A 22,258-nucleotide genomic window follows, 5' to 3' on the forward strand; every position below is an offset into this window, starting at 1 on the left:
GGATTGCAGCCCCAGGCCCAAGATCCTACAGCCAGCTTTTAGGGTGTGTTGAGGAGCTAAGAAAAAGCGAGAAGCAGAGAGCCCCACCCAGCACCCACTGAGGTAGTCACCCCGGATTCCCCCTCACTCACTCACCCTGGGTTTGCTGCCGCCAATCGCTCCGGGGCGGATGGAGCCTGTCTCTTGGTACCTGCAGAGGATTTTGGAGACGCACCCGTGGGAGACGCGGAGCTGCCGGGAAATCACGCAGGGCCGGATCCCGTGGTGGGCCATCTCCACGATCTTGTGGCGGATGTGGTTGGGGAGGGGCCTCCCGTTGATGAAGACGCCCCCCAGCTGATTGACCCGGCCTTGGCCCAGCGGGGTAGAAACTGCGGGGTAAGGAGAGGGGGGGGAGAGAAGGTGACGTTTAGAATGCGATCTGAAGATGGGTGGATTTCCTCCGGAGTAGGGAGCCCCCCATTGCGCTTGAAGGGCGGGCAATCCTCTGCTTATTTACAGGGGGGGGTTAAACCTCACTGAACTTACTTCTGAGTAGACAGGTATAGGATAGCGATGCAAGGCGCTGACCTACGAGTAAGTCCCCAGTGAAGTTAAATAGGCTTTTATTTCGAGGAGACCGTTTTTTGGGAATGGAAGGCACCTTCAGTGGCTGGCTGGGGGTTCTGTCTAGCTATCCCCCCCCTACACATACGCACACTAATTAATTGCTATAAACTCCCTGTAGTTATGCACAACTTGCCGGTTGGATAGAGACAGCATTTATACAGCTATAGAGATATCATCGATATTTAAATATACAGGCACATTTATCCACTTTCTGGATCAGGGTTCCCTCCCTTGGCTCACCGCCTCGAGATTGGGAAGATGGTGAAGTCAACCCAACGGCGTTTTAGTCAGTATTGTACTTATTCTCCGTACGGATTACTCGGAAGGAAGGTCCTGATCCTATCAATGAGCCAGAGAGGGCTGAAGTCAGCGAGGGCATTTCAATTCGGTTTCTGTTCAAATCGTGGCTAACAAGTTCTTTTAAAAAAAGAAAAGAAATTGGGAGGGTTTGGAATATATCATTCACCACATTCTGGATCCCGATCCTAGCGGCGTTTGCCTGGAAATAAAAGCCTCTGGGTTTTCTCTATCGAACTGACGTCTAGGGGAGCAATGAGCTGCCGGTTGCAGCCGCTTGGAGACACAGAAGCGCCCATCACCGGCCCATTGGGTCTGGATGAGGTTCAGGGGTCCTCCACAAAGGAGCAGCCCGCCCCTTCCACGGGCCTGATGAGCAACCCAGTTAAACAGAAGACTTCGAGGGAACGGAAATATTTTGGTCTCCGTTAAGCCCCCAAAGTTCTAGGTCCTACTGTAGCAAGTTCTACACAAGGCTGCGTCGCTCCACCCCACCGGGCAAAAACTCTCCTTGACCCACACTAGGGTCCAGTTAAGCCGGAGTCTACCCCCAGTGAACGGGGGGCATAATAAAGATGAGCCTTCATTTGTAACGCGCAAAAACGCAATCTGTTTGAAATAATAAAAAGGGGGATATTTTACTATCAAGCGACCTCTGTGTGAGAAACAGACCCGTAGACGGGGGTGTGGGGGCGCCCCTAAAAATCTCTGCCCCCAATCATTTTTTTACGACATGCGATCTTTGTTCTTTCTTTCTTTCCAACACTTCGCCTAAGAATCCCACCAAAATCAGGGCTTTAGGATCTCAGCCCCCCCCCGATCAGGAAAAAACTTTCCCGGTGGGCCAGTGGCTGCCCGGAGGGAGTGTGGATGCCAAAGCGAGCCCTGTGACAGAAACAGCGTGGAAAGGCAAGCTGGGGGACTTTGGATGAAACCGGCAGGGCTGGCGTGTGTGCTCTTCTCACACTTCCCCCCCTCAAAAAAATCTTTCTCTGTAAACCACGACCCCCCGCACTGGGCAGAGAAAGCCACGCTGAACCCAGCGGAGCCGATCTCCCGAGGATCGCGCAGCCAAGAGGAGCCGCCGAAAGGAAGCCCCGTGGGGCTCTCTGGAGCTTACTCCCGAGTAGACCCGGCTCCGAGTCCTCTGGCCAGACTTCCTCCCTTCACGCCCCCGCCTAGGCAATCCCATCCCCGCTTCTCTCCGCGAAAGGAGTCCCCTTGACCCCAGGCGAGGCTTACTGCCTAGTAGACATGTGTAGGATTGCACCCCTCGAGCGTTTTTCTGTAGTTTTTAAAATATTATTATTATTTACAGGGGATTGTATCTACCATGAACCCTACTCAGGGCAGACTCATGAAAATGAATGGACCCCATTCACTTCGGTCCATCCCTTTCAATGGGTCTACTTTGAGTAGGACTCAGCCGGAGACAATATCTATGCCAGACCCAAACCTCTCAAAACGGCCACCCCCTTTTATCCTTAACCCCAATACATATATTTTATAAATGTCTCCCTCGGTGCCTTTCCGGAATCGTGCCCAGCGTGGCTACATCTGTTTGCGTTTCCCCGGCAGCTGTCTTGATCTCTCTCTGTATAAGGGTGGGTTTGGTTGGGGGCTTCCCCTAAAAAAGCCCCCCCCGACCACACGTCCTCTAACCCCATCCCATCTTTTTTGATAAATTGCAAAATATCCTTCCTTATTCCCCTCAGAGGGCCACAGCTTAGAAAACTGCGGTTTCTTTTTTTAAAACTTTTTTCTCTCACACACCTTCGGGAGATGATCTGTTTGACCTGTCTGACTTGGAATAAACAGCGAAACGTGGCTTGTTTTTTTTTGGGGGGGGGAATATGCATATCTATCTCCACCCATATATAAATTATATAATGCCGCCCTGGGCTCCTGCTGGGAGGCAGGGCGGGATATAAATCAAATAATAAATAAATAAATACATTTATTTGGAGTTCTCTCTTTGTCTTTACATATACACATCGCAGTAGTTTATGAGGGGTATCTATCGGTCCATATATTCTCTGCAATTAACAGTATTGAGCGATTAACCGAATCCTAAAAGGGGTCCAGAGCACGCTTCTGTTAAGTGCTTTTCGATGCTTTTATACCTATCTGTACCTGCAAGGATTCCGACACCCTGCATAAATAAATTCTGTTTTGCACCTGAAAAATCAGCCCACACTCAACACAAAGAATTAAACTGTCTTTCAGATTTTTTTTTACAAAATAAAGAACTCCCCCCCCTTTTTTTAAAGCACTCTTCGTACCAATACAAAGCTTGATTAAAAGCTCTCGTGCTACCAAGGAGAAATTTTTAACGGCCAGGCTCTTGGATAAGACTTAGAGATGACTTCTGATGGGTTTTGGAGCGAGTATCTAAAAATGTACATTTCCCCCAGTTTTCTGGCCCAGAAAAATAGAGCTGAAGGCAGGGGTTGGGGGGAAAGTAGCGTGAGGTTCTCCCCCCCCCCTTTTGCTCTCATTGTTTTTTTTTCTCGTTTTCAACACTTCATTATTTTGCGGAGTAGGGAGATGTTACTCTCTGAGCAAATGCGACGCATCACACTTGGAGGGTGGAAGAAGGAGACTCGGATTGGGGCGGGGAGAGGAGGCGCTCTCTCCCCCCCCCTTCCACTCTTCTTCGTGAAGAGTGAAGCAAAGTAGATTCCAGACCTCGCCTGGGGGTTTAATCAAGAATCACGCGCCGCTAATTCGAAGTCACTCGTCTCCAGCTATCATCAGCCTCGAGTGGGCCATTCTGCCTTCGAGAGGCGCCGGCACCCGCCGCCCGCCCCCGGCTCGTCATTATTCCCAATCACGTTGTACAAATATTTTGGTAATCCTCCTTGATCCCTTTTTCCCCTTTCCAGGCCGCTTTACTTCATTTGCCACAGAAAAAGGAGGGGCCCCCACTCCAATCCCCGTGGCGTGTGGGTTTTCTCAGCCTGCGTGCCCCCCCCCCAGCTAGCCCACTTGAGCACGCTTTTCGGCTGAACGAGCTTTGCTTTAATAAATGCAGAGAAGGGGACCTGGAGTTTGTTTAATTCTGTTTTGGTCTCGAATGGGGGAAGGCGACGGTGGGGGAGAGCCTAAAGAAATGGTGTGGGTTTTTTGTTTTTGCGAGATGGGGGTCGATGGGGGAAAGAGGGAGGTGTTTGAGAGTCGTATTCTAATCATGTCCCCCTCCTCCAAATTTTTTTTGGGGGGTTAAGTGGGGCGGAAGATTGGGGAGGTTAGAAATCGGAGAACATTGACAGGGGAAAGGGATTTTGGAACGTCGGGGCGCCCGGCGTTCCATCGCCGCTGCATCTGGTCAGTTTTACTCCCTTTCATTGTTAAGGAATGGACATCTGGTCGCCTGACTTACTGGCTAGATCAGCTGGGAACGGACAGGCAGTCTCTCCCCATTCCTCCCCCCCCCAAAAAAAGCATAACGACCAGATGAGGGAGGATCATTTGGAAAACGCATCTCTTTTAAATTCGGGGAAGATTCCTAAGCAAAGGAAACCTGCGGCGAAAAAGACTGTTTGCATCCCAAGGCCAACTTGTTCAGAACGAGGGAGACGACTTGCTTTGTCCAAACCGGCCCTCCCTTTATAAAGAAAAGCGTGTAATCGCGGTCTCGGCATTTTACTCAGGAGAAAGTCCCTCTTGATCGCGAGAGGGCTTTCCCCCAAGTAAAAGGATCCAGCCTTCGGGTGGTTTTCAAAGCGCACTTTTAAAACTTCCTTTGGAATACAAAGTATCCTTTTTTGGGGGGGGAGAGGAGATCAAAACAGCAACTACAGGTTAAAAGTTTAAACTAATACGAGTTGGAAGTTGAACATAAACCTACTAAAACGGACAAGGAGACCCCGGGAATTTCAAAAACGCTAAATTCAAGGAGTAGGGGTGGGGGGGAAACAGAATTATTATCCGTAACAAGTCTCCAGCTTGAAAAGAAAAGAGCCACTTACCTTCCAAAGGAAATCCGGTGCGGGGATAATTCTGTCCGGGTGCTGGGCGCATCATCCTTGGTACTGTCCCAGGGAGCGCAGCCATGCTCCAGTCCAGGCTACGGGGATGGACGCGAGGAGTTGGAGGGGGGGGGCGCTGCGATGGAAGATTGCAAGTAGAAAAAATCAGAAGAGGGGGAAGTCCAACTCTTTGTTAAAAAAAAAAAGTTGGGGCGAGTGAATCTAGATAGAGAGAACTTAAACGCCCCCCTCAAGTCTGTGCCCTCTTCCCAGCCTCCCCCCCAAGCACCCCAGAGTTGTTGTTTTTTTGAAGGGGGGGAAGCTGAAATCGACCAGCTGGAACTGAGCGTGCGTCCTTCAGGAATGCGCGACCAAGACTGCGAAGGAGAAGCGAGGCTTCTTTGGAGAACAGCGGTGGAGAGCGGCTCTCCCCCCTCTCCTCCTCACTCTTTTATTTTGTGTGCGTGTGTTGCTTCTTTTGGGGGGGCGGGAGAGGGAGGAGAAGGTGGGCGTCTGATGACTGCTAGGATAGAAAGGGCCTGGAAGTTGTGAAGAGGGGTTGAACTTTGGCGCATCGGAGGAAACGGACGGAACATTCCGAGGCGACTCTGATAGGCTGCGGGGGTGGGATATATTTCTTTTTTAAAAAACACCTCCTTTTTTAATTATTCATGAGCGCAGGGAAGGGGAGATTTAACTTTGAGGTTCGGGAGCCAATCGCAGAGGGGCTGTTTCTTCCCTCTTCTTCCAGACGCATATCTGGAAAAAAACAAAACAAAAGACCGCAGGCGGGGTGGGTGGGTAGTAAGGGTTAGTGGTCTCTTTAGGAGAGACAACGGAATCTGCCCTTATATATATGATCCTCAAGAGGTGGCGTGCCGATCTTCTCTCTTTCTTCCTTTTTTGTAAAGGAACTTTGCCGTAGTTTACCTGGGGAGGGATGCAAACTCTGTCCCTTCCCTCTCCCGCTCTGGAAGGTCGTCCTCCAATAACCCCCCGCCCCCGAAAAAAAACTTATTTCGTCAAAAGCAATTGCTACTCGCTAGAACAATTGAGTTCTTGGGGGAACAGCAAAAAGCAAGGGAGGAGGGAGGCTCACCTCAAGACTTCAGTAAATACACCTCCCATCTCGGCCCTTCTCTTCGGCGCCCCAACTCTTCCAGGGACCACTTTCCCGACACCCCCGTCTTTTGAGAGAGTCCCCCCCGAACTAACCACTCCTTGTTTTCCCCCTAAAGGGGAGGGGCTAGGATGGACAAAAGTTTTGTTCTAAAGAGGACAGGGGACAACTGGAGCCCCCTCCCAACTTGAATATAGCCTTGAAATTGTCGTCTTTTTTTTAAAGTCAGGGAGGACCCGCTCGCCTTGACTGCGCTATCTATCTGTCTACCTCCAAGTCTGTCTAACAGATTTCAGCGAGACTTATGATATGCATTTAACACAACAGGACCAGATCTGAATTACCATTGTATAGGTTATTTATAAATAAATTATCTCCCTTTCCCAGAGTTCCAGCCTTCATTGGGACGCACGTGACTCTTTCAGGGAGGGGCTCACCCTGCCACCACACCTGACAGGTGTTTGCCCACACACACACCTGGGACATGCTGGTAACTTTCAGGTAATGGCCCTCAGTTCAGCTTAAGAAGCTGGAGGATCGCTTCCTTGGCCTTGCCTCCGAGCTAGCGCTCTGCTCCTCATTGGATGGCAATAGACTTTGATAGGAACAAGTCGGTGAAGAGCACGCTTACGAGCGAGCCGGTGGGCAGCTCAGTTTCCTCTTCAGGGATCCCCATTCTCAGCTTTGGTAGAATTAGACACTCAAGAGGGTCAATACATTCAGGTGTGAGATTTACACATCTCCCCTTTGTGCATCGCTTCTGTGGGCTAGGAAGTTGGAACCTTACCTCTGATGTACTGGTTTCATGAGGTCTAGAAACTTGAAGATCACAGCTAGGCTGCCCGATCCTAACCACGCTCATCTGGAATTAAGGCTACACTGGCCCGAGAGAAGGCTTGCCTGAAAGCGCTTAAGATCGCTCAAGGCACGCAGCCCGACCCTATTCTCGGGGAGTCAGCTTCTGCGAATTTGGTGGACTCTCTTACAAAGCCTTCATGGAGAAGATCTGCCGCAGGGCAGCCCCAGCCTATGCACGTTGACTCGGGAGTAAGTCCTACTGAGTTTAATGGCGCCTACTCCAAGCAGTGTCTAAGATGGCAGCCCCCGATCCTATGCACCTCTTCCTTGGAAGTCCCACTGGATTCAACCAGGCTTACTCCCCCTCTTCCACGAGCAATCTCTAAAATTAAAACCTCAACCCATCGCTTACCCAGAACTAGTTAAGGCCGCATACTCCACTTTTTCTTATTATCATTTAAAATACTTTTCAAACCAAGGCACAGTAACTGGAACTTTGGTGGTGATGCCAATATGAGTAACAACATTGGAACCATCGCTTAGTTTTTCGTCAATTTCATTCATCCAGGCTGGTTGGTCAATTTCACCGGCGTGGTTATATACCTCTACAAGGCTCTCTCTTCTGCGAAACTGCGAACATAACTCTTTGAAACCCAGGACAGCGGTGGTTGCGGGTAGTGGTGGTCCCCCTTCCTCTGAAGCTTTGAGGAGGAGTACAACTCGATCCCCCCTTCACAGCGGGCAGCGACCCAAGACTCCGAACTATGGTTTGTTCCTCCCCCCCAAAAAACCCATTTATTCGGAGAAAACTTCTGCAAACGACACTAGAGGGAAGGTTAACTAGCCATCCCTGCCTGCCTGCATCTCCTTGGATCAGCGGATGGGAAAATATGCATGCATCTTCCAACACGCAAATCAGAAGCATCTTCGCATCGCCTCTTCCTCTGAACCATCGCGCTGCCATTTCTGTTTGACTAGCGCCTTGCGTAGTCAAATGCGTGATTCTCCCTCGCGTTAATCAACAGTGTTTATGGTGCCACACACTGTACTTTCACAACCTTCCTGAAGAGGAAGATTTCTACGAACCTCCCACTCCCACCACAGTAATGGGGGGGGGGAGGAGAAGTCGTATGAAACATTTAAAAAAAAATTAAACCTATGCATTTTCTACTTTTTATCGATCACCCAGAATTGAGCCACTTGTTTGACCTTTAACATGTAGCGGCATTAAATAAAGAAATAAAGAAATTCACTATTCCTCCCTTCTCTCCTCTCACATAGCAAAAGGGCATGGAAAATCCCTCCCCATCACCAGGAACAGACACTTCCTCAGGAATATTGAAGGAGAGGGGGTGTTTTGTGGCTCCTGGTGAGAGGGAAACCGCCAAGGAAGCCTTTTTTGGGGAGAGGGAGAAAGAACCCTTCCTTTCTTAACCTCCCCCCATCCCTTTCGCATAGAAGGGGAGAGGAACGAACTGATAATTCTCCTAACCGATGCAGACATTGGGACGGGTTGTATCCGGTGCCAGCCCTACTAGACCCAAGTGAGGTTAATGGGTGGGCCAATTCAGTTGGACCGGTTCGGTTAAACGGGTCTCTTCACAGAGTAGAACTTAGTGGGCTACAACCCGATGTAGGTGAAATGCTTTGGAAACAGCCAGAGGTGGTGTAGTGGTTAGAGAGGCGGGCGAAGACCCGGAAGAGCCGGGTTCGAATCCTCAGCCATGAAGCTAGGTGACCTTGGGCCAGTCATTGCCATTCAGCCTAACCCTACCTCACAGAGTTGTTGTGGGGGTTAAATGGGGGGGCGTGTTTGGACGCCACCTTGAACTCCTTGAAGAAAGGGCAGGACGAAAATGCAGTTAATAACAATTATAAATATGAACCGCGAGTAATATCGACAATAATAAATCACGATCGGTGGAGATTTTTGACTTGCGATAAAACAGTTTCGCCCCTTCCTCATCCTTACTTCCACCCCTTACTTTCCAGAAGTCTGTGGGGACAAATATCCACATGTACCTCGATATCGATGCGCTTCTAATTTAATGGAAGCTCTCTCCCCCGCATTTCTGATGTGGAGGGGGCGAAAACAGGTTTTTTTTGGAGGGTGGGGGCGATGAAAGAGGAGAGTTGAAAGTTAAAAGCGACAAGAAATTTAATTCCAAAAGCGCCCCGAAGGATTTCAAAGAGAAGATCCCCGGTGACTGATAGGATGGGGCAGAGCGGGATCGACAGGTAAGATCGATAAAGGCGGCAAGGGGGTTGACACGCGTCCCTGTTGACTGTGGATGCTGACGCAGAAACAGCAAAAGAGTCAGAGCGACCTGGATTTACGCTGGGCTCCACCCAGCCAAAACCCCGAAGCGAAAACGGACCCTTTCTCATGCTGGTTGAGTCGCCCTTCCTTTGCAGACAGCGGCGAAAGGGGTGCAGTGTTGACTGAAGGGCGCCCCAAAGAGCAAGGGTTGCAAACCTCACCAGCAGGACAGAAGCCAGGGCGCATCCGCAGGCATCCCTCGCGCCCACTCTCTCTTCACCCGTTTTACAAACCTGCCGCTTAGCTATGCAGTAACCGATTTTAAAACGGCATCCCCGCAACACAGGGGCTTCAGAGGGGAAAAGCCCTGCCTCACAATTCGTTGCTAGCGCTTGCGGACCGAATCGAGACAAAGGCTTCCTTTTTTATCAGCACTGCACGTGTGGATTGGCTCACCGATACCAGGATGCCTATGCTATCCACAACTGTTTTTTAAAAATGTTAATAATGTAATTATCACTGTCTGGGCTTTGCTGCGTTTTATTTCCTTCAAATCTCACTGGTTACACCTCCCCCCAAATATTCCCCGTGTGTAATATATTCCTGGAACTCAAGAGGATACTTCCTGCGACTGCTGAAGGGGACTGTGTTCCACGAAAGCTGATGCCATAATTAAGTTTAGTCTTTAAAGTGCCACAAGATGCTTTGCAGTCCCTTTCTTTTGCTCTGACTGACACACACACACACACACGCACGCGCGCGGCTGGGCCCCCCATTTTGATCCTAGACACGCACATTTACTGGGAGATTTTCAGTGAAACAGCACTAGCTGGTTTTTTCCCAAAAACTTATCCAAAAGGGCACGGGGAGATTTCCAAAATGATTGCATTTACTAGTCATTCTTGCAACCTAATAATAATGTTGATCCAGATGTTTGCTTTGGAGGGGTCCATTTATTAATTAATGGGGGGGAAGAGAGGTTGGATTTCAGCTGATGAAGGTGGAAAGATAATAGCCCAGGTGGAAACAGTCCTTGCTTTCCAGAGAGGAGGAAGGGGGTTGCTCGCCTCTGCCCAATGGGAAGGGTTAATTTTCACAGCTGGTCCTTTGGTGAGGCGGGGTTGCATCCTTTTGCAGTGACATTTCAACGACTCCTTCGTTCCCCACTAGACTAGGACATGGGAAAGGTGGTGAGGATTTGGGGGTTGTGGTGGAAGATCAGCCACTTAGGGGAACCCTCCCACACACTTAAGGGAACTCTGGCTAATGTGGGTGTGGAAGAGAAGAGGGAAACAAGAAGGAGGTGAGGGCTCTGTGTGTGTGTCTCCTGGTGGCAAACAAATTGCGTTGTATACCTTTTTCCTTCTTCCCAACAATTAAGAAGTGCAGAGGGGTGAAATGAAGATTTCACAGCTAAAGCTTGCTGGGGGGGGGTGTCTGTGAGAAAGGGAGTTTTTTAAAAAAGTGTCTAGAAACACTTGAGCTCCCAAGAAGAGAGGGGTACAACACCCCCTCGCTTTTGCTGTCTTTGTGTTTCTTAGCTCTGGTACTCTAATTCTTTTTTTTCGCTGGAGATCCACAGTGCAACACAGTTTTCTCAGAATTTGTATTTATTTGCTGTTGGTTGTGACATTTGCATCCTGTCTTTCCGCCAAGGAGCTCAAGGTGGTGTACCAATATGATTCCCCCTCTCTGCATTTATCCTCACAACAACCTTGTGAGGTAGGTTAGGCTGGGAGACAGTGGCCTTGGGGTCACTCAGTGAGCTTCAAGGCTGAGCAGGGATTTTGAACCCTGGCATCTTCCAGGTCCCACTCAGACACTCTAACCACTACACCACACTGGCTCTGTACTCAGCCCTCCTCTCAGCAAACAGGGCAGCCTCACCAACACTTTACGTTCCGCCACCTTTTCATTTGTGTGTGTATGTGTGTGTGTGTGTATGTGTGTGTTCAAGAGAGCCAGTGTGTGGAGCAGTGGTTAGCGTCCAGGACTAGGACAGCAGGGTTCAAATCCCCACTTAGTCACATGAAGCTCACCTGTGGTGGGGAAGAGGGATATCTCTCAGCATAGCCTACCTTGTAGGGTCGTTGTGAGGATAAACAGAAAGGAGGAGGGGAGAGAAAGACCCATCTATGCTGCCTTGAGCACCTTGAAGGAAAGGCAAGATATAAATGTAGTCAATTTGCTTCAAGCTGATTTTAATATTGTAATTTTGGAGGGCTGTAACCTGCTCTGGGATCTTAAGGCAAAGGGTGGGGGGGGGGGTAAGAGATACCAATGCTAATAATACTTCGGAGTTAACTCGCTGACAACTGGTAGAGTCAGCCTAACATTGCCTACTTGGAGGTAAGCCCATGGAGTTTAATGGGACTTACTCCCAGGAAAGCACACACAGGATCGTCATCTGCTTGAACTTGGCAGTCCGGGCAGTTAACACAAAGCATTAAAATCACATATTCCATATGCTCCCCCAGTATATAGTATCATACATCACACACAAAAAGACACAGGTCTGGAGTTACCTTCTGACCACCTGTGGTGGCAAACAACTGGTGTAGCATCAACGAGCCCACGGGAGACACTCAGTTGTCACATCAACTCCCTGAGCATAGCCATAATAGGATGAAGCTTGTACCCTCAAACGATTACCTTATCGGCGCATAACATCTTTGCAATGAGTGAAGCATCATTTTCATTAAAGGCATTAAAAATAAAACCAAACAAGAAATATTAAGAGGCTGTCCTTGGATCTCTTTGGGGCTTTGAACTTCTAAGTGGCTTCTGGGATCATCAACAATATGTTTATATTGCTTATTTGTCCCCATTGGAAGGCCTTGGGTAGTAATTCCCCACCGAAAGCAGATTAGCTGCAACTCACTTAGAAGAACTCTGTTTTCCTGCAGTGAGGTAGGCACAGGGCCCAACCGGGTGCTTCTGCCTCCACCCCAGCCTCATTTCCATGTAGTTCCTCTCCCATCTTATCTGCATAGGAATCCAAGGTGAAAATCTCACACCATCTCCACGTGTCTCAGATATGGGCTCACACAGAGCAGAGGACCTGGACATTTTTTCATGGCCTTCTTCTAAGACATGACAGAAGTTATTTGGCTCTGCAAAAGCATCTCAGGTTCTCTGTTCCACAAGAGGGTGCATCTGTGTGATATTCAGCCCAACCTCAGCCTGAACACAGTTCAGGCTTTCTTTTAATTGTGGATAGAGAGGAGACCTCCTGATTGTTAGGCTATACCTATCCTTTGATCTCCTCCTTCCTGTTAGACTGATATTCTCAGGTTGTTGACCACATCTACCAGCTTCTTTGTTCTCTTGAGAAAACATCTTCTCTTTTCTCTCTCTCTCTCTCTTCTCACAGCACGAGGGCAAACACTCGGCTTAGTGTTTGTATCTCTAACTTAGCTAGTTAGCTAAACGTAGAACTCTTTCCTATCAAGTATGTACTTCCAGAATAAAAAAATTATTTCTTATTTTGAAGCTTAAAGTCTCAGTCTGATCGATTCCAGGGAAGGTGTAATATTTAGCAAGGATTCAAACACGCACAGCTCACTCAGGTGCTCCCTAATTCCACTCCTCTGCAACATACATCTCAGGTGGTATAATAAGCCTTTTAGCAAAACACTCACCAATAAGGACAGGGTTGTAGGTGCAGCAGAGCCCAAGCAAAGCAAGGCCAAGCGCGTAGAATCATTCTAGGTCCAATACTCATTCCAGATGCAAGGTCAAAAGTCAACACCACAGGGACTTCAAGCAGAGTTTCCCCCAGAGCCAGTACCACACACCTGGAGACAATAGTATTTTTACCAGCTGGAAGATTGACGAGGGAGACCTTATATACTCTGGACTCCTAGACTCCACCCACTCCCCCACCACAGCTGCTGGTAGTGAAGGTCTTTCACAGACTGCTTACTCACAAGAAGACCCCTGACTCCTGAGGAGACCCCTGACTCCTGAGCAATATGACAACTCTGGGTTCATAGATGCACACAACGTCCTTGTCTTTTGAGCCGGGCCTTGTGTGGCATCAGCATTCTTGAGGACTCAGTGGGGGCTTGACTGGTTCCTCTGAAAGTGCCAAGGGCTCTCCAGCAGGCATTCCCTTCCAGAGTGTTCCTCCAGGGCCAGGTTGGATTACGACATCTTCATGCCCTAAGCCAGCCTTTCCCAACTAGTGGGCCACCAGGTGTTGTTGGGCCACCAGGTGTTGTTGGGCCACCAGGTGTTGTTGGACCACAAGTCCCATCAGCCTCAGCCAGCATTGCCAATGGTCAGAAAAGATGGGAATTGTGGTCCAACAACATCTGGTGGCCCACTAGTTGGGAAAGACTGCCCTAAGCCATGTCAAGATTCAGAAGCCCCATACAGTAAAAAAACAGAGAGAGAGAGAGAGAGGGGGGAAATGGTGGGAAAGTGGCGAGGAGAGGATTAACGGAAATGGTGCCTGGTGCAGAATGTTACCCTAGAATGAGTTGGTTGACTGGCTCGCATTGGCTCCTCTTGGGGTATGAGATTTATTTATTATTTGTTTATTTATTTATTTATTTGATTTATATCCGGCCCTTCCACCCAGCAGGAGCCCAGGGCGGCAAACAAAAGCACTAAAAACACTTTAAAACATCATAAAAACAGACTTGAAAATACATTAAAACAAAACATCTTTAAAAACTTTTTTTTAAAAAGCTTTGAAGACATCTTTAAAAAAGGTTAAAAACATATTGTTTTTTTTTTAAAAAAGTTTTAGAAACATATTAAAAAGCAATTCCAACACAGAAGCAGACTGGGATAAGGTCTGTACTTAAAAGGCCTGTTGAAAGAGGAAGGTCTTCAATAGGCACCGAAAAGATAACAGAGATGATGCCTGCCTAATATTTAAGGGGAGTTCCACAGGTTGAGCAACCTATGGATGATCCAAGTGGTACAGCAACCCTGAGAGGGACGTTGATGGGATTGGGTGTGGATTGGGACACAGAGGCCAGGGTTCAGAATTTTGGTGGTGGATTTTGTATGAGGTTATTTAAGTGAAAGCAATTCCAATTATAATAAAATTTCTTAGTTATCGCCACCATATTTGGAGGCCCCTCATAACCTAAAGCCTTAAGCCACGGCTTACTTGGCTTGTCCCTCAATCTGGTTCTGCTCCAGGGGATCCTCAGCACTGATTCTTCCAGCGGACCCTGCCTGGTGCACATGTTCCTTGACCCGTGGGGTGTCGGGTCCATCCTCGGTGTGTGGTGCGAGGCTTGACGTCCTTCTTCATCTTTGGAGATTCTCCTCTGGGGGTGCAGAGAGGATGAATAAGTAGACAAAATGAATTTGACAAACGGTCCTGATCTATTTCCTTCCCCTGGGGAGAAACAGAAGAGGCAGGGAACAGCGATGGCAGGGAGAACCACCCCAGTTCAATACAGCTGGGCCTGCATTGAAAAGGTGCACCTGCTGAATGGCAACCCGGCTGCCTATTTGTCGAGGTGAATTAAAAACACAATCTCGCTTTCCCAGAGGGATCTCTTGGTCGACACTGACACAATTCATAGTCTTAGCTTCTAAAATAGGATCCCTTTGTGGTTACATAATAACTTTTATCTTCCTATGTGAATATCAAGGCTTTATTTCCTCTTTTAGATTCAAGCCTCTGACCTGAACTCAATTCTCCATTTTCAATTTTTTTTTGAGGGGGAGTATTAATTCCTTCATCATCGAAATGAAATTAATTTAATTCTTTATCGGGGTAGTTACAGGAGATAAAAGTATGACGGCAAGGGAAATTCCCCCCCTTCATCCTGCTCTCTCTCCCCCTCCCGCTCCTCCCTTCTTTCATTACAGGGTTTCACTCACCTGTGTCTTGAAAAGAACCCCCCCCCCAAAAAAAGTCTTGCTTTTATACCTGGAACATACCACTCTTGTATGAAGAGCACAAAGACCTCCTCAACAGAGCTCCGTAGGAAGGGTACTAGCTCAGTGCAAGAGCACCTGCCTTGCATGCCAAAGGTCCCAAGTTCAATTCCCAGCAGCATCTCCAGGTATGGCTGGGAAAGATTCCTTGCCTGAACCCCTGAAGAGCTTCTGCCAGTCAGTGTAGACAATATTGAGCTAGATGGATCTAGATCAAGGTCCATGCTTTGGTAACAGGGCTGGCGTCAGACGGCAGCCAGGTTGGGCCCTGGCCAAGGGCCCCTGTGGTCCAGAGGGACTCCTGCAGGACCCCTGCTTAGGGTGGGAGTGTGGTGCTCCCATTCTGTGATCTGCGGCAGCATCGGGTCTTGCAACCTGGCCCTGCCATGGATCGCAGAGAAGAAGCTCCCAGGAACCCTCCCAATACAGACAGCTCGGGCTTCAATAAGCCCACCTGCATACATCCCACCTATCTCTCCCATCAGTGTGAATGCCACGTGCGCTGTGAGTGCATGCCTGCCGTCACCCAAGATGGTGGCAGGGGCTTCCCTAAAGGGTGGACGCCCCTGCCATCATCTTAGTTGGCAGATGGTGTGCATGTTATTCACGTGACACAAGAGGCAGGTGGGGCACGCAGGTGGATGTATTAGCCCCACACCACATGTATCAGGGGTGTGTTGGCCTGGGGTGCTGCAGGCCCAGGAGAACCTGGTGCCCAAGGGCCTGGTCATGCCTGGCGCTGTCCCTGTCTTGTAACATCAAGACTTGACTGCTGTAACACAGTTTATGTGTGGCTGCCATTGTGTCTGGTCCGAAAGGTAGATGGAGGTCAGAGATTCCCCACCCTTGCCCGAGGCAGCCTTCCTATGTTTTTCACACAGCGTAGCTCTCTCTGTCTCTCTCACTCTCTCTGTTTTGGCAGAAAGCAAAAATGGAAAAAAGAAGGGGCAGAATGAAAGTGTGGAATTCACTCCCACTGGTGGCAGAGACGGCCACCAACTTGGATGGCTTTAAAAAGAGGACTCAACACGTTAATGGAGGAGAAGGCTATCAATGGCTACTAGCCACGATGGCTCTGCTCTGCGGCACAAAACGGTCAGTGTAGCCCTGAATGCCGTTGCTGGAACCTGCAAGAGGGGAGAGTTACTGTGGCGCTCAGGTCCTGCTCAGGGGCTTCCCATTGGGGCACCTGGCTGGCCACTGGGAGAACAGGAGGCTGGACTAGAGGGGCCACTGGCCTGATCTAGCAGGCTCTACTTATGTTTTTATGAAGAAATTAGCCTTCCCTCCCCAAAACTCCCAACAATAACTCATCCCGAGGGCAAGTTGGTCCTCCTAGCCCACGAGCCACACAGAAGGCTCAGCCCTGTTACAACACCATTTAACTTTTGTGGCAGCTGACCAGACCAAATCACATTATAACTGCTTGAAGGGGTAGCCTCGTCTTATTAAAAAGCGATTCCAGAGAAACATGATCAGAGAGAGCAGTTTTCAACTCGTATTGTGCTACCTGACATGGAGGCAGCATTACTGATGTTAAGGGGTTTCAAAAGGTACTGTTTAGAAAATGTCTGAGGCAGGGATTTGCTCCCTTGCCAATAGAGGCTGGTCCTTGTTACCCCCCTACCCCCTAAACCACTGAAGTTGGGTCCATAGCTCAGTGGTAGAGGGTAGGCTTAGCATGTAGAGTAGGGGTGGAGAGCCTCAGCCCCGGGGGCCAAATACCCCCCCATCTCACTATCTGGAGAACCGCTGCCCATCAGAGTAGTCAAGACAACCCATCTGGGATAAGACAGTTTATGCAGTTTTGGATACCTGTCCAAATGAATGTAGAAACCAAGGTTTGGGCAGGAAAGAAACCATGGTTTGGGCAGGAAAGAAACCATGGTTTGGGCAGGAAAGAAACCATGGTTTGGGCAGGAAAGAAACCATGGTTTGGGCAATGGGCCCTCCCTGTTCAGAAGCAAGGGTACTCCTGAACTCTGGGTGCTGGGGACAAATGAAAGCAGAGAGCTGCCCCTGTCAAGCCCTGCTTGTGGGTTTCCAAGGTACCCCGGGGTGTCCACTGTTGGGAATGGGATGGTGGTCTGGATGGGCCTGCTTTTGTCTGATCCAGCAGGGCCCTTTTCTTAATGTTCTCATAATTTTGCTTTAGCTGGCACAAATTGCCCCACGCATTGGTGCCCCTTCATAACTGCTCCCCCATCTCAGCAACTGTTGGGGCTGCGTTGAGTCAGCCCTATTGATCACCCTGCCCCCTTTTCTTTACCACTCCCCAGGTAGCTTCTAATTGCCTCAAACAGAGGAGGTCAGAAGGTGGGTGAAGGGAAAAAAAGAAAAGAGTCAGAAACACCACCCCAGTTTATGAGCTGGAAAGATGAAGAAAGAATTCTCTTTCTCTCCCCTCCCCTTCCCAGCATCTACCCGTCCCATTGCAAAATCTCAGGATACGCTGTCTCTACCTCTCCCTTTATCTAACTCCTTGGGAGATGGAGGCCAAAAATCCAGGCAGATTGTTTTATGGGGTGTTGGGCTTTTGTGGTGGGACAATAATGAGTCTCCTTCAGTCTCTGCGTGAATGACTTTTCTGTCATGGACACACCTCCTTAGGTCATATGCGGCCTTATATTAGAGTTTCAGGGTCAAGAAAGGAACAGAGTTTATTTCCCTCCCTCCGGAGGTTGGCAACTCACCAAAATGTCTCCTCACTTCCTTTGCCCTTTTGTCTGACCAGTTCCAAGGGAAGTCTTCCCATTCCAGGGAAAATTGGCTGATGGGTCAAGGAACCAGCCTTCATAAGTCTTTCATTGGAACCGCAGAACGATGGATGCGCCAAACTGGTGCCAGGGCCAGGCAATGCCAGAGGATTCCATTGCATTGTATTCTGTATTGTAGCTCAGATTTAGGAACGTGTAGGAAGCTGCCTTATACTGAGTCAGACCATTGGTCCATCTAACTTGGTATTGCCTACCCTGACTGGCAGCAGCTCTCCAGCGCTTCAGGTAGGGAGTCTCTCCCAGCCCCACCTGGAGATGGGGATTGAACCTGGGACCTTCTGCGTGCAAGGCGGATGCTCTGCCACTGAGCGATGCTCTTCACTGTAGCCCTCCAGATGTTGTTGGATTCCCATTTCCCATCCACCTCGGCCAGTAGGATCAACGATGATGTCCTCCAACAGCATCTGGCAAGGCCAACGGTTCCCCACTGCTTGTTTAAAGCAAGGCCTTGGAGGCTTCTCTTCCAGATACGATGTGCTCAGAGGTGCACTGCAAAATGGGATTTGTAGTTCTATGGTGGCATAAGAAGAGGCATCCTTGTTCTTCTGGGGCCGTTGAACTGTTTGGAAACCCAAGAGATCCTTCGGAGATCCAGCTGTTGTTGGATTACAACTCTCACAATCTTTGGTCAGGGGCCATCCTGGCCGGGGGTGATGGAATTTGGGAGTCCAACAGCAGCTGGCTGGCCACAGATGTTCCCTGCCCTTGCTTTACACCAAGTCATACTTCTCAGAAAGTTAAAATAAAAAAACTCCCTCTGCCCCATTTCAAACCCAGCTTTCAAGGATCGCTTTGTGCGAGCCAGAGCTTTGTAAGATGCCAGAAGAGGCAGCAGACAGTTGTTTCTGCAGCCTACTCTGCAGAAAGGCAGAGCACCTGCTTTGGATGCAGAAGGTCCCAAGTTCAATCCCTCATGGCCTCTCCAGGTAAGTCTGGGAGAGACTCTTCACTTAAACCGTGGAAAGCTGTTGCCACTCAGTGTAGACAGTACTGAGCTAGATGGGCCATCAGTCTGACTCTGTATAAGGCACTTTCCTGTGCTCCTGTTTAAATCAGCCCTTTATTCAGAATGATGAGGACTAGAATCTTGCTTTATTTTAAAGGAAAGAGGTGGAGATCAGTGTTAGGGCATCTGCTTTGCACACAGAAGGTCTGGGCTTCAGTCCCCAGCAGCATCTCTAGCTAGGGCTGGGAAGGCCTCCCCCCCATCGGAAACTTGGCAAAGCTGCTGCCAGTCAGTGTGTTGACAATACTGAGCTAGACAGACCAAGGATCTGATTCTGTAAGATTCATGAGTTTCTATGTTGCACCCTCACTAAGGGGAAGGAAAGTTAAAGAACACGCTCAGCATATCAACATGGCTGCAGCAGTCTTTATCATAATCCTTGGGGCAGTTTCTCCCCCCTTCTGCTCCCCTCCCCACAAGCACCTCTTCTATTCCCAGGAAGAAGGTACATCAATCTGCGAAGCTGGGCTGGCAGACTCCAGGGAGTTAATGGTTCAAAGAACTTATTACTAAATGCAGCAACCCTAACAGAGAGAGAGAGAGAGAAAGCAAATGAAGTTGGCCAAGGAATTAAAGGCTCAAAAAATCCTTGTAGGAAGAAAGTAATAAGGGAGGCTGAGTGACTGATGGTGCCAAGGCAGAATCCAATTCCAAAGTCAGCTTCCTACGGGATTGGTTCAAAACTCAGCCAGGCCGACGGGGAACATAGGAAGGTGCCTTAGTATAAATTGGTCCATTTAGCTCAGTGTTGTCTTCACTCACCAGCAGTGACTCTCCCTGGTTTCAGGCTGGGGACATTCCCAGCTCGACCTGGAGATGCTGGGGAGTGAACCAGTGGCTGTCTGCATGCAGTGCAAGGGCTCTGCCACGGAGCTATGACCCTTCCTCTAAAAAAAAGTTCCCAGTCCTCATGTTTCTGAAGGGCTTGTCCTCCATCACACTTACTGCTTGCCTGGATGAAGATACAAAGCCTGCTCTCCAGAAGTAAAATGTGCATTCGTTGTTCTATCCACCACTGGCATATGGCCCTCAGAAGATTGCCCAGAAGGGGAATGTGGCCCTCTGGTTGAAAAAGGTTTAGAAAAAGCTGTTAAGTGCTTCTTCACCATTCCCTCAGAGCCAGATGATCCTTCAGATGTCTCAGTGGTGGCAGCTCATCTCTCTCTCTCTCTCTCTCTCTCTCCCTCTCTCTCTCTCTCTCTCTCTCTCTCTCTCACACACACACACACACACACACACACACACACACACACCCTGATGTTGTGTTAACTTAAGGAGGGCCACCACCGTTACCTCCTACCCCTATCCTAAATGCTTTATCTAGAAAATTGGGCAGTCCCTCCTCCATAATGTGGGTGCAGGAGGTTGCTGGGGGAGGACAGTTTATGACAGGACAGATTTCTCTCCCCCCCCCAGCAATTCCAACCCCCACCCCATTCCACAGTGTTGAGGAGGACCCTCCTGACCCTCTGGAGAGGCTGTTCAGGGGAGGCAGGTGGTTGCAGAGGATGGTAAACTTTCCTTCCTGTGAACTTGCTTAACTTATCTTGGGACCGTAAATTATGAATCGCTCCTTCTTTAAATTTGGCTCTGACAACTTGCCCTACAGTGTCTGCCATGCCAACCTTGGGGTGAGGAATGGGAAAGGAGTCCGTAAAAAAAAAGAACGGGTGGTGTGAGTGGGGGGAATCCGTGGCAAAATGTTGCAGGAGATCCCCCCCCTCCACACAGGAGTGTTCCCACTGTCACTTGTGGCCAACTCTGATTCTTTGGTGTTATCTTGCAGGTCTTTACATATAACTTTTCCACGTGAACCCTACAAAATGGTTAGTCAGCAAGGTGCAGCTGGACCTAGATCAGAGAGAGAAAGACAGATGGGTTTAAATTCACACTGAACTGGACTTGAGATTAGAAAACTGAAAAACGGAGAGGATTTGGTACATGAGTTCTGCTCAGAGAAGACCTATTGAAATTATTGGACATGGCTAACTTTAGTACATTTATTTTAATGGGTCTTCTCAGAGTAGAGTGAATGTTGGTGACAACACACTGAAATTGACTCATTTGCCCAACCCTAGTCACTCATCCCCACATTACACCAACACTCTTTGAGGGTTTTCTAACTTCTGAGAGTGTTCTCCAGAAAATACATTGACAAAACAACTCTCAACCTTTGTGTTCCTTTGTGTTCTTTCCTGAATAGGATATCTTTATTCTAAGAGATCTACTTAGGGGATTGCCCTTCTCTACCTTTCTTTCCTGTTGTGTACTATTTTAAAAAAGAAAGATTACACACTCACATACCAACCTTTCTAGTTTTCCATTTGAAATCTCCTGCTGTTTGGAGATTCTTTTGGCCTTCCCTTTCCTGGATAATTATACTGTGGGAGAGTTACGACCATATCTTCCCTCCTGCCACCCCTTTCCTAGATCACCCCACCTTCTGAAAAGAGAGAAAAGGACTGACAGAAGGGTGGAGATGACAGGGAAGGAATCTTCATTTGCAAAGTTGTGAAGTTTTAGTCAAGGTGTCCACAAATGGTGGTCGCCTCTTCTTAACTGAAAATCAGTTAAAATTGGCTCCAGAGCAGACAGGCAAGGAACCAAAGACCAAGAGATAAGTATATATTTATTTACTTATTTAAACATTTATACCAGAGTCTTCAGTTGGAAAATCTCCTAGAGTAGCTTACAAATCCATTACAAATCCAAAAGGACGCAACACAAGATAAAAAAGGGATGTGAGGGAAGAGGAAAATGTGGACTAGGGCTGGTAGTCTGGCACAAATCCAAAAGGAAGGGCCACAGGACAGAGGCAGAGCACATAAGGTGCATGCTTGAAGTCCCAGGTTCAATCCCCTGCATCTCTACAGAAGGCTGGCAAAGACTCCTGCCTGAAACTCAGGAGCACTGGTGCTAGTGAGTGTAGGCAATATTGAACTAGATGGACCAATGGCCTGATTCAGTATAACACAGTTTCCTTTATTCTGATATGACTGCTTAAAAAAAAAATTCTGCTCCTGTGTTTAAATTTTTATACAGTGATTTGCTGTCCCTCTGTCTCTCTCTCTCTCTCTCTCTCTCTCTGTCTCTGTGTGTCTTTGGGGTAAGGAGTGAACTACTCAATGACCAGTTGTTTAAAGGAGCAGTCTCTGCCCTCCTCTTTTGTACCTGGTCATACTAGAGAAGAAATGGAAAGATGTTGGAGTCATGTGCAGAAAATGATTTCTGGTTTCCAGGTTGCAGGCTAGGAACTAAAGGTGGATCTTGGATAGGACAACAACGAAGGCTCCAATTTTAATTCCACCAACCCAATTTGTGTTGAAACATGAAGGCACGTGCTGCCACCTACAGGCCAAATATGGTACATATGGTCAAAAGAAGGTCTCCTGTCCAGGCCTTGATCAGATTCAGACCTTTTTAGCTTCAGCAAGGTGGTGGCCTCATGTGCCTTCAGATGATACCCTGGGAGTAATTTTATAATAATTTTGGAGTAATTTGATTATAGGAAGA

The 22,258-nt window shown here is 48.6% G+C and overlaps 1 protein-coding gene across 4 annotated transcripts in view; it reads right to left on the reverse strand.

The window, feature by feature from the left end:
• Positions 1-14,269, reverse strand: part of PAX7 (paired box 7) — a 136,430-nt gene extending 122,161 nt beyond the window's left edge. For 2 of the 4 annotated variants that reach the window (XM_061601063.1, XM_061601061.1), the window contains exons 1-4: positions 14,181-14,269; positions 12,697-12,852; positions 4,878-5,013; positions 136-371 (exon numbers count right to left, since the gene is read on the reverse strand). In XM_061601063.1, the coding sequence (XP_061457047.1) occupies positions 136-371; positions 4,878-4,962 (321 nt within the window). In that variant the 5' untranslated portion in view covers positions 4,963-5,013; positions 12,697-12,852; positions 14,181-14,269. The remainder of the gene's footprint in view (positions 1-135; positions 372-4,877; positions 5,014-12,696; positions 12,853-14,180) is intronic. The other 2 variants (XM_061601062.1, XM_061601060.1) reach the window with 1 other exon arrangement.
• Positions 14,270-22,258: the final 7,989 nt, after the last annotated feature.

The sequence above is a fragment of the Rhineura floridana genome, chromosome 18, assembly GCF_030035675.1.
Source record: "Rhineura floridana isolate rRhiFlo1 chromosome 18, rRhiFlo1.hap2, whole genome shotgun sequence".
Taxonomy (NCBI): domain Eukaryota; kingdom Metazoa; phylum Chordata; class Lepidosauria; order Squamata; family Rhineuridae; genus Rhineura; species Rhineura floridana.